General features: G+C 43.2%; 1 protein-coding gene across 3 annotated transcripts in view; it reads right to left on the bottom strand.

The window, feature by feature from the left end:
* Positions 1-15,721, bottom strand: part of ATF2 (activating transcription factor 2) — a 97,046-nt gene that overhangs the window by 59,339 nt on the left and 21,986 nt on the right. For all 3 annotated transcript variants that reach the window (XM_069733183.1, XM_069733184.1, XM_069733185.1), the window contains exon 8: positions 5,817-5,903. In XM_069733183.1, coding sequence (XP_069589284.1) covers positions 5,817-5,903 — 87 coding nt within the window. The remainder of the gene's footprint in view (positions 1-5,816; positions 5,904-15,721) is intronic.

The following is a 15,721-nucleotide window of genomic DNA, read 5'->3' on the forward strand; positions in this document are numbered from 1 at the left end:
CACGGCCGTAGTAATTCCACCAAACCCCCCCAAATATTGCCTGAAAAACAAACCGGAGTTCAGTTACCGCGCACGTAGGCCTAGTGAAAAGACACATAAAAAATCATTATGTTGAAGAATGACTGCAGGGCGAGTCGGTGATCGCATGCAAAGGAAACAGCAGCCATGATTTCTCATCATCTCCTTGTGTGCCCGGACCGCTCGGCAGATACCGTATGGTCTCGCAGACACGAGCTATATGTCACAGTCTCGCACCGTTTAAGAGAACTGATTAGGTGTGACTTAGCACTGGAGGGCAAAACGGAGAACAGGATTTTACCCCCCTAAAGATTTGTGAAATTAAATAAATGTACACAATGAGATTTGTTTAATCCTTACACCCCTCCAGTGCAATATGTTGCTGGCCCCATTGGGAACAGTTGAGGGTTAATGGTGCTTGCAAAACTGTGTGCACCGTTTAGTACAAGCGTGACTCTAGAGGAGGGGGCTGACTCTGTATTCACAAAATGTTCTTTCCTCAACAGACCCGGCAATAAATCGTATGGATAAAATGAAGAAAAATACACGATACACAGACGGGGGGCAACCCTAGATCACATATTGTGGAACGTCGGCCCTAGATCATGCGGGAAACGATACATGACCCAAATCCAGAAGGCAGACATATATCCAACCCTAGGCGGCACTATTGTTGGTGCAGGGATTCCAGCTAGATGCACACGTTAGATAACTGTCGATGGCGTCCGACATGGAGGAAGCCACTGGCTATCACAGGGAGGAAGTTTCAGGATGATGGATCACAATATTCTTCAGGCTTTGCCTCTAGGAGATCAGCAGGAGTCTGGCTGCCGCTTCTGTAAAGCAGAGCTGCACCGATATATTCAGTCATTACAATATACAAAAGTAAAAGCAGCACTTTTCATGAAAAAATGGGTACAAAGCCCCAAATATATCACCAAAACCTCTTGAAAACAAATTAAAAAAAATAGGGGCAGCACTCCAAAGTCGGATTTTAATCAACCCATGCTTGAGAAAGGTTCTGTTATTTCGAGACGAAACATTTCATTGGTTGATTAAAGGAGTATTCTACAGTTATCAAATTGCTTTAAAATAGGTTAGACTGCATGAAAATAAGCATAGGTTTTCTATCTACTACCATTCTCCAGGAACAACAGCTTTTATCTTACATAGTGTACAGCTGGATTCCATTGCGCTCGGTCACTTGTGCCAGCTCACACCCTGGCCAAGAGTGTGCAGTAGAGGCGTTAACTCCTAATATCCCAGCCTGCAGCTATCCCAAGGTTTTTCTCATGCATATTTCGGCACGTAATACAAAATTTGTGAGACAAAACTCTGATCGCTGCAATCATATCCTTTGGGGCTTTCCAACTTATTAACCAAAACTGCGCAAACACCTTGGCATAAACCACCATGCAGTGGTTCCGGAACAGTGTTAAGGTTTCAGTTAATAGAAACCAGATTGCGGATGTGAACACAGCCTTAAAGGGATATTCCCATCTCTAAGATCCTATCCCAATATGTAGTAGGTGTAATAATAATAATATTATTAGCAAATACCTCCAATTCAAAATATAGTATAGTTTTTCTGATTCGCTATGTGACTTACCCCATGTGCAGGGCACTGCAGCAGCTTAGGTATCCATGGTTACAACCAATAACAGCTAACTAACTGTCACTATGCGAGTGGTCATAACCATGGACACCTAAGTTACTGCAGTGCCCTAAGACATAGTGAATCAGAAGTACTATACTGCATTTCTAATTGGAGGTATTTGCTAATATTAATATTATTACACCTACTGCATATTGGGATAGGATCAGTGTCCGGCAGACAGTAGATGCAGCACTTTGCGCAGATTTCTAGATCTCTGTACCCCCGGGATATTGGCCATATGGCAAACGCCATCCGGCCGACATGCCCCACCTTCCATATAGAATAATCTGGCCTGGTGCGTACATCGGGGGATGCTAGTCTGGTTTCATTTCGATGTGTATGCAGGAATGGGAACGATACAGCCAATAACACGACGCACTATATACACCGTATACTGATAAAATGCTTTTTCTCATTAGCGTTCATACAAGGAGACTTGGGTTTGCTGTGCATTAAGTACCCTTGAAAACAAACCGCTCAGGCATCTGTCAAAATTTGGTAGGATTGGGTCGCTCCATCATCAGCTTGCAGAAACCAGGTAATATTCTCCAGGAGCAGCACAGGGAAAAGTCAGATCCATATTTCATATCTGCCACACAGGCTCATCAGGGTAATAACCCTCCTTCTCCTGGGTGTTATCCGACCATCTGCTGCTCTATTACTTATCTTTATTTTGCAACTAATTAACAGCATAATCTTCTAAATTCAGCAAGTTAATTATCATTATTGTGGTCTTTGCAGCATCATCAGTCCTCATGAAGTCTTGTCTCTCCTCCCCCAGAGGACACGGGGAAAATGAAGTAGGCTGGGAGCGGGGTCTGTTTCGAGGGGGGTTCATTAGGTGTTTGCTGATGAGCTTGGCATGCAGAGAGGCAGGTCAGGAGAATTCTGCTGAACACGAGCTTCCATGCCGGGCTCAACCAACTTCATACGGCTTTCTGAATCGTTGCCAGCCTGCCCTCTGTCATCTCGCCTCCTGCCGTAACCCTACCGGCATCATACTGTGTGGAACCATAACTCATCGATTGTCACAGAAGTCTTTACATGGCGGATCCCACAGGGTCGAGCTTCATTTACTGCGCTTCTGATTGTTCTTCCCTCCCCTCCAGCGCCTTCAGTTAAGTAGAGAGCTCCAATATAAAAAGTCAAGATGTGCACTTACCGGCCCTAACCGGAAAATGACAAGCATGACGCACGGGGGTATAGCAGTGGTTTCTTCTCCTTACTGATGCTCTGATGGGTTGTCGTGAACAATAGAGTCCCTACTGAAGACCTGACCTTAGAACGACGCTCACCATCACTTCCATCATAGCTTACAGCTAATAGGATCAACAGAGCGAAGCCTCAGAGGACCGGAGCCCACGGCAGCCTAACCACAAGAACATGTAGTAATAATTCACAAAAACCTAAGAACATCCAGGGGCAACACACTGATATACATATATAGGAAACAGAAACAGTGAAATTGCTTAAAAAAATAAATAAAATGTAATATGTACATACAGTACAGACCAAAAGTTTGGACACACCTTCTCATTTAAAGATATTTCTGTATTTTCATGACTCTGAAAATTGTACATTCACACTGAAGGCATCAAAACTATGAATTAACACGTGTGGAATTGTATACTTAACGAAAAAGTGTGAAACAACTGAAATTATGTCTTATATTCTAGGTTCTGCAAAGTAGCCACCTTTTGCTTTGATGACTGCTTTGCACACTCTTGGCATTCTCTTGATGAGCTTCAAGAGGTAGTCACCGGGAATGGTCTTCCAACAATCTTGAAGGAGTTCCCAGAGATGCTTAGCACTTGTTGGCCCTTTTGCCTTCACTCTGCGTTCCAGTTCACCCCAAACCATCTTGATTGGGTTCAGGTCTGGTGACTGTGGAGGCCAGGTCATCTGGTGTAGCACCCCATCACTCTCCTTCTTGGTCAAATAGCCCTTACACAGCCTGGAGGTGTGTTTGGGGTCATTGTCCTGTTGAAAAATAAATGATGGTCCACCTAAACGCAAACCAGATGGAATAGCATGCCGCTGCAAGATGCTGTGGTAGCCATGCTGGTTCAGTATGCCTTCAATTTTGAATAAATCCCCAACAGTGTCACCAGCAAAGCACCTCCACACCATCACACCTCCTCCTCCATGCTTCACGGTGGGAACCAGGCATGTAGAGTCCATCCGTTCACCTTTTCTGCATCGCACAAAGACACGGTGGTTGGAACCAAAGATCTCAAATTTGGACTCATCAGACCAAAGCACAGATTTCCACTGGTCTAATGTCCATTCCTTGTGTTCTTTAGCCTAAACAAGTCTCTTCTGCTTGTTGCCTTTCCTTAGCAGTGGTTTCCTAGCAGCTATTTTACCATGAAGGCCTGCTGCACAAAGTCTCCTCTTAACAGTTGTTGTAGAGATGTGTCTGCTGCTAGAACTCTGTGTGGCATTGACCTGGTCTCTAATCTGAGCTGCTGTTAACCTGCAATTTCTGAGGCTGGTGACTCGGATAAACTTATCCTCAGAAGCAGAGGTGACTCTTGGTCTTCCTTCCCTGGGGTGGTCCTCATGCGAGCCAGTTTCTTTGTAGCGCTTGATGGTTTTTGCCACTGCACTTGAGGACACTTTCAAAGTTTTCCCAATTTTTCAGACTGACTGACCTTCATTTTTTAAAGTAATGATGGCCACTCGCTTTTTTTTTACTTAGCTGCTTTTTTCTTGCCATAATACAAATTTTAACAGTCTATTCAGTAGGACTATCAGCTGTGTATCCACCAGACTTCGGCACAACACAACTGATGGTCCCAACCCCATTTATACGGCAAGAAATCACACTTATTAAACATGACAGGGCAAACCTGTGAAATGAAAACCATTCCCGGTGACTGCCTCTTGAAGCTCATCAAGAGAATGCCAAGAGTGTGCAAAGCAGTCATCAAAGCAAAAGATGGCTACTTTGAAGAACCTAGAATATAAGACATAATTTCAGTTGTTTCACACTTTTTTGTTAAGTATATAATTCCACATGTGTTAATTCATAGTTTTGATGCCTTCAGTGTGAATGTACAATTTTCATAGTCATGAAAATACAGAAAAATCTTTAAATGAGAAGGTGTGTCCAAACTTTTGGTCTGTACTGTACATACACACACATACATATGTTTCTATTTACCAGCACTATAGGAGCTAGAACACCCTTTACTTCCCAGCATGCATTGTGCCAGTCACTGTCCAATAGTTGGCCTGCCTCAATCTGAAATCCCGTCCTCTCTGTTATACCTACAGGCAGTTCAACAGACATGAAAGTCATAACATAAAGACAAAAAACGCCCTTCTGCCCCTATCATTCCATGATCAATTTGATAGTCATAAGAACTCAATGTTTCTCTATGGCAGAAGAAAAAGTCAGATTAAAATGGTTTTCTGCTTTCGGGAAACCCCTCTACTCCAGCACAGTTTGTTGTAAGAAAAAAAAAAAAAAAAAAAAAACATTATGTGCTTTACTTGTCCTCCCCAGGTCCAGTGTGGACACTGCACTACTGCTACCAGTCACTTTGACAGTGCTGCCGCTTATAACAAAGCTCAGCAGTTCTGCTAAGCTGGTGGCACGAGCAGCTGAAGTCACTCATTGGTTGCAGAGCTGTCGATGTGACGCCAGCGTTGCAGACAGTAACCCACATCGGGAGCAGAGGAGCAGCCTGTTTGTCTAAAAACAAACTGCAGCAGAAATTAAAGGACTTTTCTGAAACTGGAAAACCCCTTTAATATAATAAGTATTCTGACATGACCACATTCAGATTAGAGAAGTAATTATGGATCCCTAGCCTAAGGTAAAAAAAGTTCTTGTGCCTGTCTGAAAAGATAGTCACTGCCGGAAAGGAGAGCAAACAGAGCCCAAAGTTTCTAATTTTGGACTCCGTTTCGCCTTATTCAATTCAGCGGCTTCTTCAGGGGCACATATGAATCACATTTGTACTCTGTTTTTCCTTATTTAATTCCATGGCTCCATAAAAGGCACATATGAGTCACTTTATTTTTGGGGGGGATTCAGAAGGAAGCCCTGTACAGAGACATGGATGCACTTCAAGTCCCAGCATGACCAGGCCCTCAGATAATGTAAGAACAATACAGACAGTTGAGCAGTTACCAGTTTTGCCTCTGACTGAACAGGTGATGGAGATGGAGGGCCCGGAATCCCTGGGATGGTAGGCACCACGGTGACTGGTCGGACAATCTAGGAAAGAGCACAGAGGAAAATTAATAACTTATAACATTTATAACAGCTACGATCAGCAGCTTCCACTCAAAATGCCGCCCACTAGAAACTAGCGCATGCGTAGAGCTTTCAATAAAGGTGGCTAATGGATGAGCCTGGGCACATGCCCATCTTGCAGTAGCCATGTTCAGACTGGGACGCAAGAAATGTATACCATCTTAATGAGACGGGCACAGAAGCTTTCCCCACCTCATCACCCACAAGAAGACGACGGTTGGCAATCATATCGATATTTGCAGAGTAAAATATCGATATTTGCAGATGATACAAAACTATGTAAAGCAGTTAATACAAGAGAAGATAGTATTCTGCTACAGATGGATCTGGATAAGTTGGAAACTTGGGCTGAAAGGTGGCAGATGAGGTTTAACAATGATAAATGTAAGGTTATACACATGGGAAGAGGGAATCAATATCACCATTACACACTGAACGGGAAACCACTGGGTAAATCTGACAGGGAGAAGGACTTGGGGATCCTAGTTAATGATAAACTTACCTGGAGCAGCCAGTGCCAGGCAGCAGCTGCCAAGGCAAACAGGATCATGGGGTGCATTAAAAGAGGTCTGGATACACATGATGAGAGCATTATACTGCCTCTGTACAAATCCCTAGTTAGACCGCACATGGAGTACTGTGTCCAGTTTTGGGCACCGGTGCTTAGGAAGGATATAATGGAACTAGAGAGAGTACAAAGGAGGGCAACAAAATTAATAAAGGGGATGGGAGAACTACAATACCCAGATAGATTAGCGAAATTAGGATTATTTAGTCTAGAAAAAAGACGACTGAGGGGCGATCTAATAACCATGTATAAGTATATAAGGGGACAATACAAATATCTCGCTGAGGATCTGTTTATACCAAGGAAGGTGACGGGCACAAGGGGGAATTCTTTGCGTCTGGAGGAGAGAAGGTTTTTCCACCAACATAGAAGAGGATTCTTTACTGTTAGGGCAGTGAGAATCTGGAATTGCTTGCCTGAGGAGGTGGTGATGGCGAACTCAGTCGAGGGGTTCAAGAGAGGCCTGGATGTCTTCCTGGAGCAGAACAATATTGTATCATACAATTAGGTTCTGTAGAAGGACGTAGATCTGGGGATTTATTATGATGGAATATAGGCTGAACTGGATGGACAAATGTCTTTTTTCGGCCTTACTAACTATGTTACTATGTTACTATGTTTCCAGGAGAACGGCCGAGATCAGAGATATGTCAGATCTTGGACGTTCAACCAAAACCAACAGAAGGCGATTGCTTTGTTCTCCTAGCACCAGTCACAGCCAGCAAAATGGAAATACAATGGTAGAGTCACTTTTTGTTTTGCATTACTTTTCTGCAAAAACCAAATGAGATGAATGCTCTATGTACCCCATAATGGTGCTATTAAATCATGCAGCTCCTCTGCCTCGTCGTACACAATAATGACCCATCCATGATGACCCGGGGTGTAGGGTGTCAACTGGCTAAGTTCTTTGTGGCGCTGATACGATGGATGAAGCACATAGGGTCATAGCACATAGTAACCTGGTGAATGCGGCTATGCTAGGACACTGCAAAGTATTATTTAAATGTATATATCGATTTACAAAGCGATGCTGTGTGTTTAATTGTGGATAAAGATAGGGAGAAAAAAATTAAAAAAAATTGATTACACTTCATTTCCAAGAAAAGTAAATTAAGAGATTATAAAAGTTTATCTAAAGAATTTGTTAAAAATATATTAATTTTTATTTTAAGGATATTTAAATGTGCAAAAACACAATCTGGCCACTAGGGGGCGAGCTTTACAAACGAAAATGGAAAGCAAATAGGAACTGGAAGGCAATGTACAGAAAGGAAGATTTGTGGAAGGACTGGTGTCAGCGAAGCATCAGCGCATGCACTCGGTATAAGAAAAAAAAACAACACATATTTCTCTATCGCGCTGTGTCCCCCAATGGAGGCTCCGAGAAACAGATTTTACGGTAAGCAACCAAAAATCCTATTATTGTGGCATTAGACTCACTAGGATATGCACTGCGAAATAGGGGCGGAACAACTTCTCGTCACGTATGTGGCATAAAAATGATCTGCACATTGCCTCTTCAGGGAGGAAGAGAACAGGAACTCTAGCGCCACCTATTGGAAGTAATCTTAAAAGTCAATATCGACCCTTTAACGAGCTTTGTCTTATGATTAAGGATAAAAGCTAAACCAGAATCTCCATTTGCAGACACAGTGTTTCAGGATGTTTACACCTCCTCAGGACAAAGTATGAGATCTGGTTTGGCTGGGTGAGAGGCCTCTGACTGAGGTCTAAGGGGTAATGTTTCTCCTTGTGACATATCACTCTCCACTTCATATTATTTTAACTCTTTTTCTTTTTCCAAGAAAACCTGCTAGTTTTATTTCCACCCCCATTTGATGCAGAGATTTTAACGTTAACCTACAGAAACCAATGTACTCCCACCGAGCTATTTCAGATGTTGCAGGGGTTTGTCAGGGATCTAGAAAAAAAAAAGTGCAGGGAAGTTGACTTACTCAGTACTTACGTGGTCACACTCCTACAGCTCCAATGACACTTCAGTGGACCCTGCCGGCGCTGTACAGACACATGACCGCTGCAGCGATGAGGCGCTGTACAGACACATGACCGCTGCAGTGAAGAGGCGCTGTGCAGACACATGACCGCTGCAGCGATGAGGCGCTGTACAGACACATGACCGCTGCAGTGAAGAGGCGCTGTACAGACACATGACCGCCGCAGCAATGAGGCGCTGTACAGACACATGACCGCTGCAGCGATGAGGCGCTGTACAGACACATGACCGCTGCAGTGAAGAGGCGCTGTGCAGACACATGACCGCTGCAGCGATGAGGCGCTGTACAGACACATGACCGCTGCAGCGATGAGGCGCTGTACAGATACATGACCGCTGCAGTGAAGAGGCGCTGTACAGACACATGACCGCTGCAGCGATGAGGCGCTGTACAGAGACATGACCGCTGCAGTGAAGAGGCGCTGTACAGACACATGACCGCTGCAGCGATGAGGCGCTGTACAGAGACATGACGTCTGCAGTGATGAGGCGCTGTACAGACACATGACCGCTGCAGCGATGAGGCGCTATCCAGAAACTTGACCGCTGCAGCGATGAGGCGCTGTACAGACACATGACCGCTGCTATGATGAGGCCATACAGTTATGGGTGCGGTTTAAGAGGGGCTTGGGAGCTGTCAGGTTTCCTTTAAATTATATAGATATTATACGTGCGACAGGGATTCAAGCTTCAGGAGGCTAATTTGCATATTCCAGGTGCCTTCTGGGAGAAGCGAAGTCTCCCTAAGCTAGAAGATCGTTGGGTACAGCCGGGACCAGCTGCTTCGAAAGCATCACCAAACCAGGGATTCAAGCTTCAGGAGGCTAATTTGCATATTCCAGGTGCCTTCTGGGAGAAGCGAAGTCTCCCTAAGCTAGAAGATCGTTGGGTACAGCCGGGACCAGCTGCTTCGAAAGCATCACCAAACCAGGGATTCAAGCTTCAGGAGGCTAATTTGCATATTCCAGGTGCCTTCTGGGAGAAGCGAAGTCTCCCTAAGCTAGAAGATCGTTGGGTACAGCCGGGACCAGCTGCTTCGAAAGCATCACCAAACCGCGCGCCTTACGGCGCGCGAATTTTTGCCTGTAGGACATTATTGCAAGAGAGCTTGGCTGAGTAGATTACACAAGGAGGAAAACACACAGCAAGTCAGCAGGATCTAGGAGCAACATGGCAGATGTGACAACCTACATGGTGAGCTGCAGCATGTGCTACATGTTCACAGATCGACCAGAAGAAGAATCCAATTTCACCTGTCAGAAGTGTAGACTAGTGGCCCTTTTAGAAGAAAAGGTGCGGGGTCTGGAAGAAAGAATAGCAACTTTGAAACTCATCAAAGAGAATGAAGACTTTCTAGACAGAACAGAAGCATCTCTACTGGTCACAGAAGGTGCAAAAAGTGTCAGAGAACCTCCAAAAGCAGATGAGTGGAAGCATGTGACCAAAAGAAGCAAGAAGACCATGGAGAAATCACCAACCACACAACTGAAGAACCGATATCAAATCTTTGTAGAGGATGAAGATGGCACACCTAAGAATGAAGCAATACCAGCAAGCAAAAAAGAAAAGGGCACACAGCAACAAGTGACAGCAAAAAGTACAGCCAAGAAGCAACGAAGAGTGGTGGTGGTGGGAGACTCACTACTGAGAGGCACAGAAGCAGCCATCTGCAGACCGGACATAACTGCAAGAGAAGTATGCTGCCTTCCAGGTGCGATGATCAAGGATGTGACCGATAGGATACCAAAGCTCTTCAGCTCCAAGGACGTCCACCCATTTCTTCTGATACATGTTGGCACCAATGACACGGCAAGGAAGGACCTACCGACAATCTGCAAGGACTTTGAAGAGTTGGGGAAGAAAGTAAAGGAACTGGATGCACAGGTAGTTTTTTCTTCTATCCTTCCAGTAGACGGGCATGGCACCAGGAGATGGAACAGGATCCTTGATGCAAACAACTGGCTAAGACGATGGTGCAGACAACAAGGATTCGGATTCCTGGACCACGGTGTGAATTACTGGTATGATGGACTCCTCGCCAGAGACGGACTACACCTCAACAAACCTGGGAAACACACATTCGCCAGAAGACTCGCTACACTCATCAGGAGGGCGTTAAACTAGAAGAAGAGGGGACGGGAAGAAAAACATTAGACTCAAACAAAGACGACCCAGGAAAACATACTCAGAAGGGAGGTAAGAACATTTCCAAAACAATCCACAGTGAGGAGATTGGAACAAAACAAAATCCTCTAAACTGCATGCTCGCAAACGCCAGAAGCCTGACAAACAAGATGGAAGAACTAGAAGCAGAAATATCTACAGGTAACTTTGACATAGTGGGAATAACCGAGACATGGTTAGATGAAAGCTATGACTGGGCAGTTAACTTACAGGGTTACAGTCTGTTTAGAAAGGATCGTAAAAATCGGAGAGGAGGAGGGGTTTGTCTCTATGTAAAGTCTTGTCTAAAGTCCACTTTAAGGGAGGATATTAGCGAAGGGAATGAGGATGTCGAGTCCATATGGGTTGAAATTCATGGAGGGAAAAATGGTAACAAAATTCTCATTGGGGTCTGTTACAAACCCCCAAATATAACAGAAAGCATGGAAAGTCTACTTCTAAAGCAGATAGATGAAGCTGCAACCCATAATGAGGTCCTGGTTATGGGGGACTTTAACTACCCGGATATTAACTGGGAAACAGAAACCTGTGAAACCCATAAAGGCAACAGGTTTCTGCTAATAACCAAGAAAAATTATCTTTCACAATTGGTGCAGAATCCAACCAGAGGAGCAGCACTTTTAGACCTAATACTATCTAATAGACCTGACAGAATAACAAATCTGCAGGTGGTTGGGCATTTAGGAAATAGCGACCACAATATTGTGCAGTTTCACCTGTCTTTCACTAGGGGGACTTGTCAGGGAGTCACAAAAACATTGAACTTTAGGAAGGCAAAGTTTGAACAGCTTAGAGATGCCCTTAATCTGGTAGACTGGGACAATATCCTCAGAAATGAGAATACAGATAATAAATGGGAAATGTTTAAGAACATCCTAAATAGGCAGTGTAAGCGGTTTATACCTTGTGGGAATAAAAGGACTAGAAATAGGAAAAACCCAATGTGGCTAAACAAAGAAGTAAGACAGGCAATTAACAGTAAAAAGAAAGCATTTGCACTACTAAAGCAGGATGGCACCATTGAAGCTCTAAAAAACTATAGGGAGAAAAATACTTTATCTAAAAAACTAATTAAAGCTGCCAAAAAGGAAACAGAGAAGCACATTGCTAAGGAGAGTAAAACTAATCCCAAACTGTTCTTCAACTATATCAATAGTAAAAGAATAAAAACTGAGAATGTAGGCCCCTTAAAAAATAGTGAGGAAAGAATGGTTGTAGATGACGAGGAAAAAGCTAACATATTAAACACCTTCTTCTCCACGGTATTCACGGTGGAAAATGAAATGCTAGGTGAAATCCCAAGAAACAATGAAAACCCTATATTAAGGGTCACCAATCTAACCCAAGAAGAGGTGCGAAACCGGCTAAATAAGATTAAAATAGATAAATCTCCGGGTCCGGATGGCATACACCCACGAGTACTAAGAGAACTAAGTAATGTAATAGATAAACCATTATTTCTTATTTTTAGTGACTCTATAGCGACAGGGTCTGTTCCGCAGGACTGGCGCATAGCAAATGTGGTGCCAATATTCAAAAAGGGCTCTAAAAGTGAACCTGGAAATTATAGGCCAGTAAGTCTAACCTCTATTGTTGGTAAAATATTTGAAGGGTTTCTGAGGGAGGTTATTCTGGATTATCTCAATGAGAATAACTGTTTAACTCCATATCAGCATGGGTTTATGAGAAATCGCTCCTGTCAAACCAATCTAATCAGTTTTTATGAAGAGGTAAGCTATAGGCTGGACCACGGTGAGTCATTGGACGTGGTATATCTCGATTTTTCCAAAGCGTTTGATACCGTGCCGCACAAGAGGTTGGTACACAAAATGAGAATGCTTGGTCTGGGGGAAAATGTGTGTAAATGGGTTAGTAACTGGCTTAGTGATAGAAAGCAGAGGGTGGTTATAAATGGTATAGTCTCTAACTGGGTCGCTGTGACCAGTGGGGTACCGCAGGGGTCAGTATTGGGACCTGTTCTCTTCAACATATTCATTAATGATCTGGTAGAAGGTTTACACAGTAAAATATCGATATTTGCAGATGATACAAAACTATGTAAAGCAGTTAATACAAGAGAAGATAGTATTCTGCTACAGATGGATCTGGATAAGTTGGAAACTTGGGCTGAAAGGTGGCAGATGAGGTTTAACAATGATAAATGTAAGGTTATACACATGGGAAGAGGGAATCAATATCACCATTACACACTGAACGGGAAACCACTGGGTAAATCTGACAGGGAGAAGGACTTGGGGATCCTAGTTAATGATAAACTTACCTGGAGCAGCCAGTGCCAGGCAGCAGCTGCCAAGGCAAACAGGATCATGGGGTGCATTAAAAGAGGTCTGGATACACATGATGAGAGCATTATACTGCCTCTGTACAAATCCCTAGTTAGACCGCACATGGAGTACTGTGTCCAGTTTTGGGCACCGGTGCTCAGGAAGGATATAATGGAACTAGAGAGAGTACAAAGGAGGGCAACAAAATTAATAAAGGGGATGGGAGAACTACAATACCCAGATAGATTAGCGAAATTAGGATTATTTAGTCTAGAAAAAAGACGACTGAGGGGCGATCTAATAACCATGTATAAGTATATAAGGGGACAATACAAATATCTCGCTGAGGATCTGTTTATACCAAGGAAGGTGACGGGCACAAGGGGGCATTCTTTGCGTCTGGAGGAGAGAAGGTTTTTCCACCAACATAGAAGAGGATTCTTTACTGTTAGGGCAGTGAGAATCTGGAATTGCTTGCCTGAGGAGGTGGTGATGGCGAACTCAGTCGAGGGGTTCAAGAGAGGCCTGGATGTCTTCCTGGAGCAGAACAATATTGTATCATACAATTATTAGGTTCTGTAGAAGGACGTAGATCTGGGTATTTATTTATTATGATGGAATATAGGCTGAACTGGATGGACAAATGTCTTTTTTCGGCCTTACTAACTATGTTACTATATGTTACTATGATATATATTTAAAAGGTAACCTGACAGCCTCCCAGCCCCTCCTAAATCGCACCCATAACACACACATTATATATATATATATATATATATATATATATATATATATATATATATATATATATATATATATATATATATATATATACACACACACACACGCACATTCTAGATGGCCCGATTCTAACGCATTGGGTATTCTAGAATATGTCCCGGTATGTAGTATATAGCACAGTCCACGCAGTATATAACACAGCCCACGTAATATATTGCAGAGCGACGTAGTATATAGCACAGCGATGTACTATATAGCACAGCGACGTACTATATAACACAGCCAACGTAGTATATAACACATGCCACGCAGTATATAACACAGCCCACGCAGTATATAACACAGCCCACGCAGTATATAACACAGCTCACGCAGTATATAACACAGCCCACGCAGTATATAACACAGCCCACGCAGTATATAACACAGCCCACGCAGTATATAACACAGCCCATGTAGTATATAACACAGCTCACGCAGTATATAACACAGGGCATGTAGTATATAACACAGCCCACGTAGTATATAGCACAGCGACGTCGTATATAACACAGGCCACACAGTATATAACACATCCCACGTAGTATATAACACAGGGCACGTAGTATATAACACAGCCCACGTAGTATATAGGACAGCGACGTAGTATATAACACAGCCACGTAGTATATAACACAGCCACGTAGTATATAACACAGTCCACGCAGTATATAGCAATGTGGGCACCATAAAAAAAAAAAACAAATAAAATAAAAAACAGTTATATACTCGCCTTCCGGCGGCCCCCGAATCTAGCCCAGGACTTTAGTGACGCTCCGTTCCCGGTAATGCCTTTCGACACTAACTCGTGATCATGTAGCGGTCTCGTGAGACTGCTACGTCATCATCTCGCAAGACCTCTACGTGATCTCGAGTCATTGCCGCAATGCATTCTTGGGACCGGAGTGTCGCGAGGAGCGAGAAAGAGTGCCGCGGACGCCAGAGGGTGAGAATATAATGTTTGTTTTTTTTATTATTATTTTTAAAATTATCTGTTTTTATTATCGAAGCTGCATAGTCAGCATCAATAGTAAAAAAAGAAGCGGTGTTTAACTCCCGCCCCAATATCGCGACCCGGTATTGGGGCGGGAGTTAAACACCAAATGTGAGTATTTCCGTTACGGAAGTTACAGACAAACAGACGGAAGTACCCCCTAGACAAATATATATATAATTTGTCTAGGGGGTACTTCCGTCTGTTTGTCTGTAACTTCCGTAACGGAAATACCGGGTCGCGATATTGGGGCGGGAGTTAAACACCGCTTCTTTTTTTACTATTGATGCTGACTGATATATATATATATATACAGTACAGACCAAAAGTTTGGACACACCTTCTCATTTAAAGATTTTTCTGTATTTTCATGACTATGAAAATCGTACATTCACACTGAAGGCATCAAAGCTATGAATTAACATATGTGGAATTATATGTTTTACAAAAAAGAGTTTAAACAACCGAAAATATGTCTTATATTGTAGGTTCTTAAAAGTAGCCACCTTTTGCCTTGATGACTGCTTTGCACACTCTTGGCATTCTCTTTATGAGCTTCAAGAGGTAGTCATCAGGAATGGTTTTCACTTCACAGGTGTGCCCTGTCAGGTTTAATAAGTGGGATTTCTTGCCTTATAAATGGGGTTGGGACCATCAGTTGTGTTGTGCAGAAGTCTGGTGGATACACAGATAATAGTCCTACTGAATAGACTGTTAGAGTTTGTATTATGGCAAGAAAAAAGCAGCTAAGTAAAGAAAAACGAGTGGCCATCATTACTTTAAGAAATGAAGGTCAGTCAGTCCAAAAAATTGGGAAAACTTTGAAAGTGACCCCAAGTCCAGTGGCAAAAACCATCAAGTGCTACAAAGAAACTGGCTCACATGAGGACCGCCCCAGGAAAGGAAGACCAAGAGTCACCTCTGCTTCTGAGGATACGTTTATCCGAGTCA

Source organism: Ranitomeya imitator, chromosome 7 (assembly GCF_032444005.1).
Source record: "Ranitomeya imitator isolate aRanImi1 chromosome 7, aRanImi1.pri, whole genome shotgun sequence".
Taxonomy (NCBI): domain Eukaryota; kingdom Metazoa; phylum Chordata; class Amphibia; order Anura; family Dendrobatidae; genus Ranitomeya; species Ranitomeya imitator.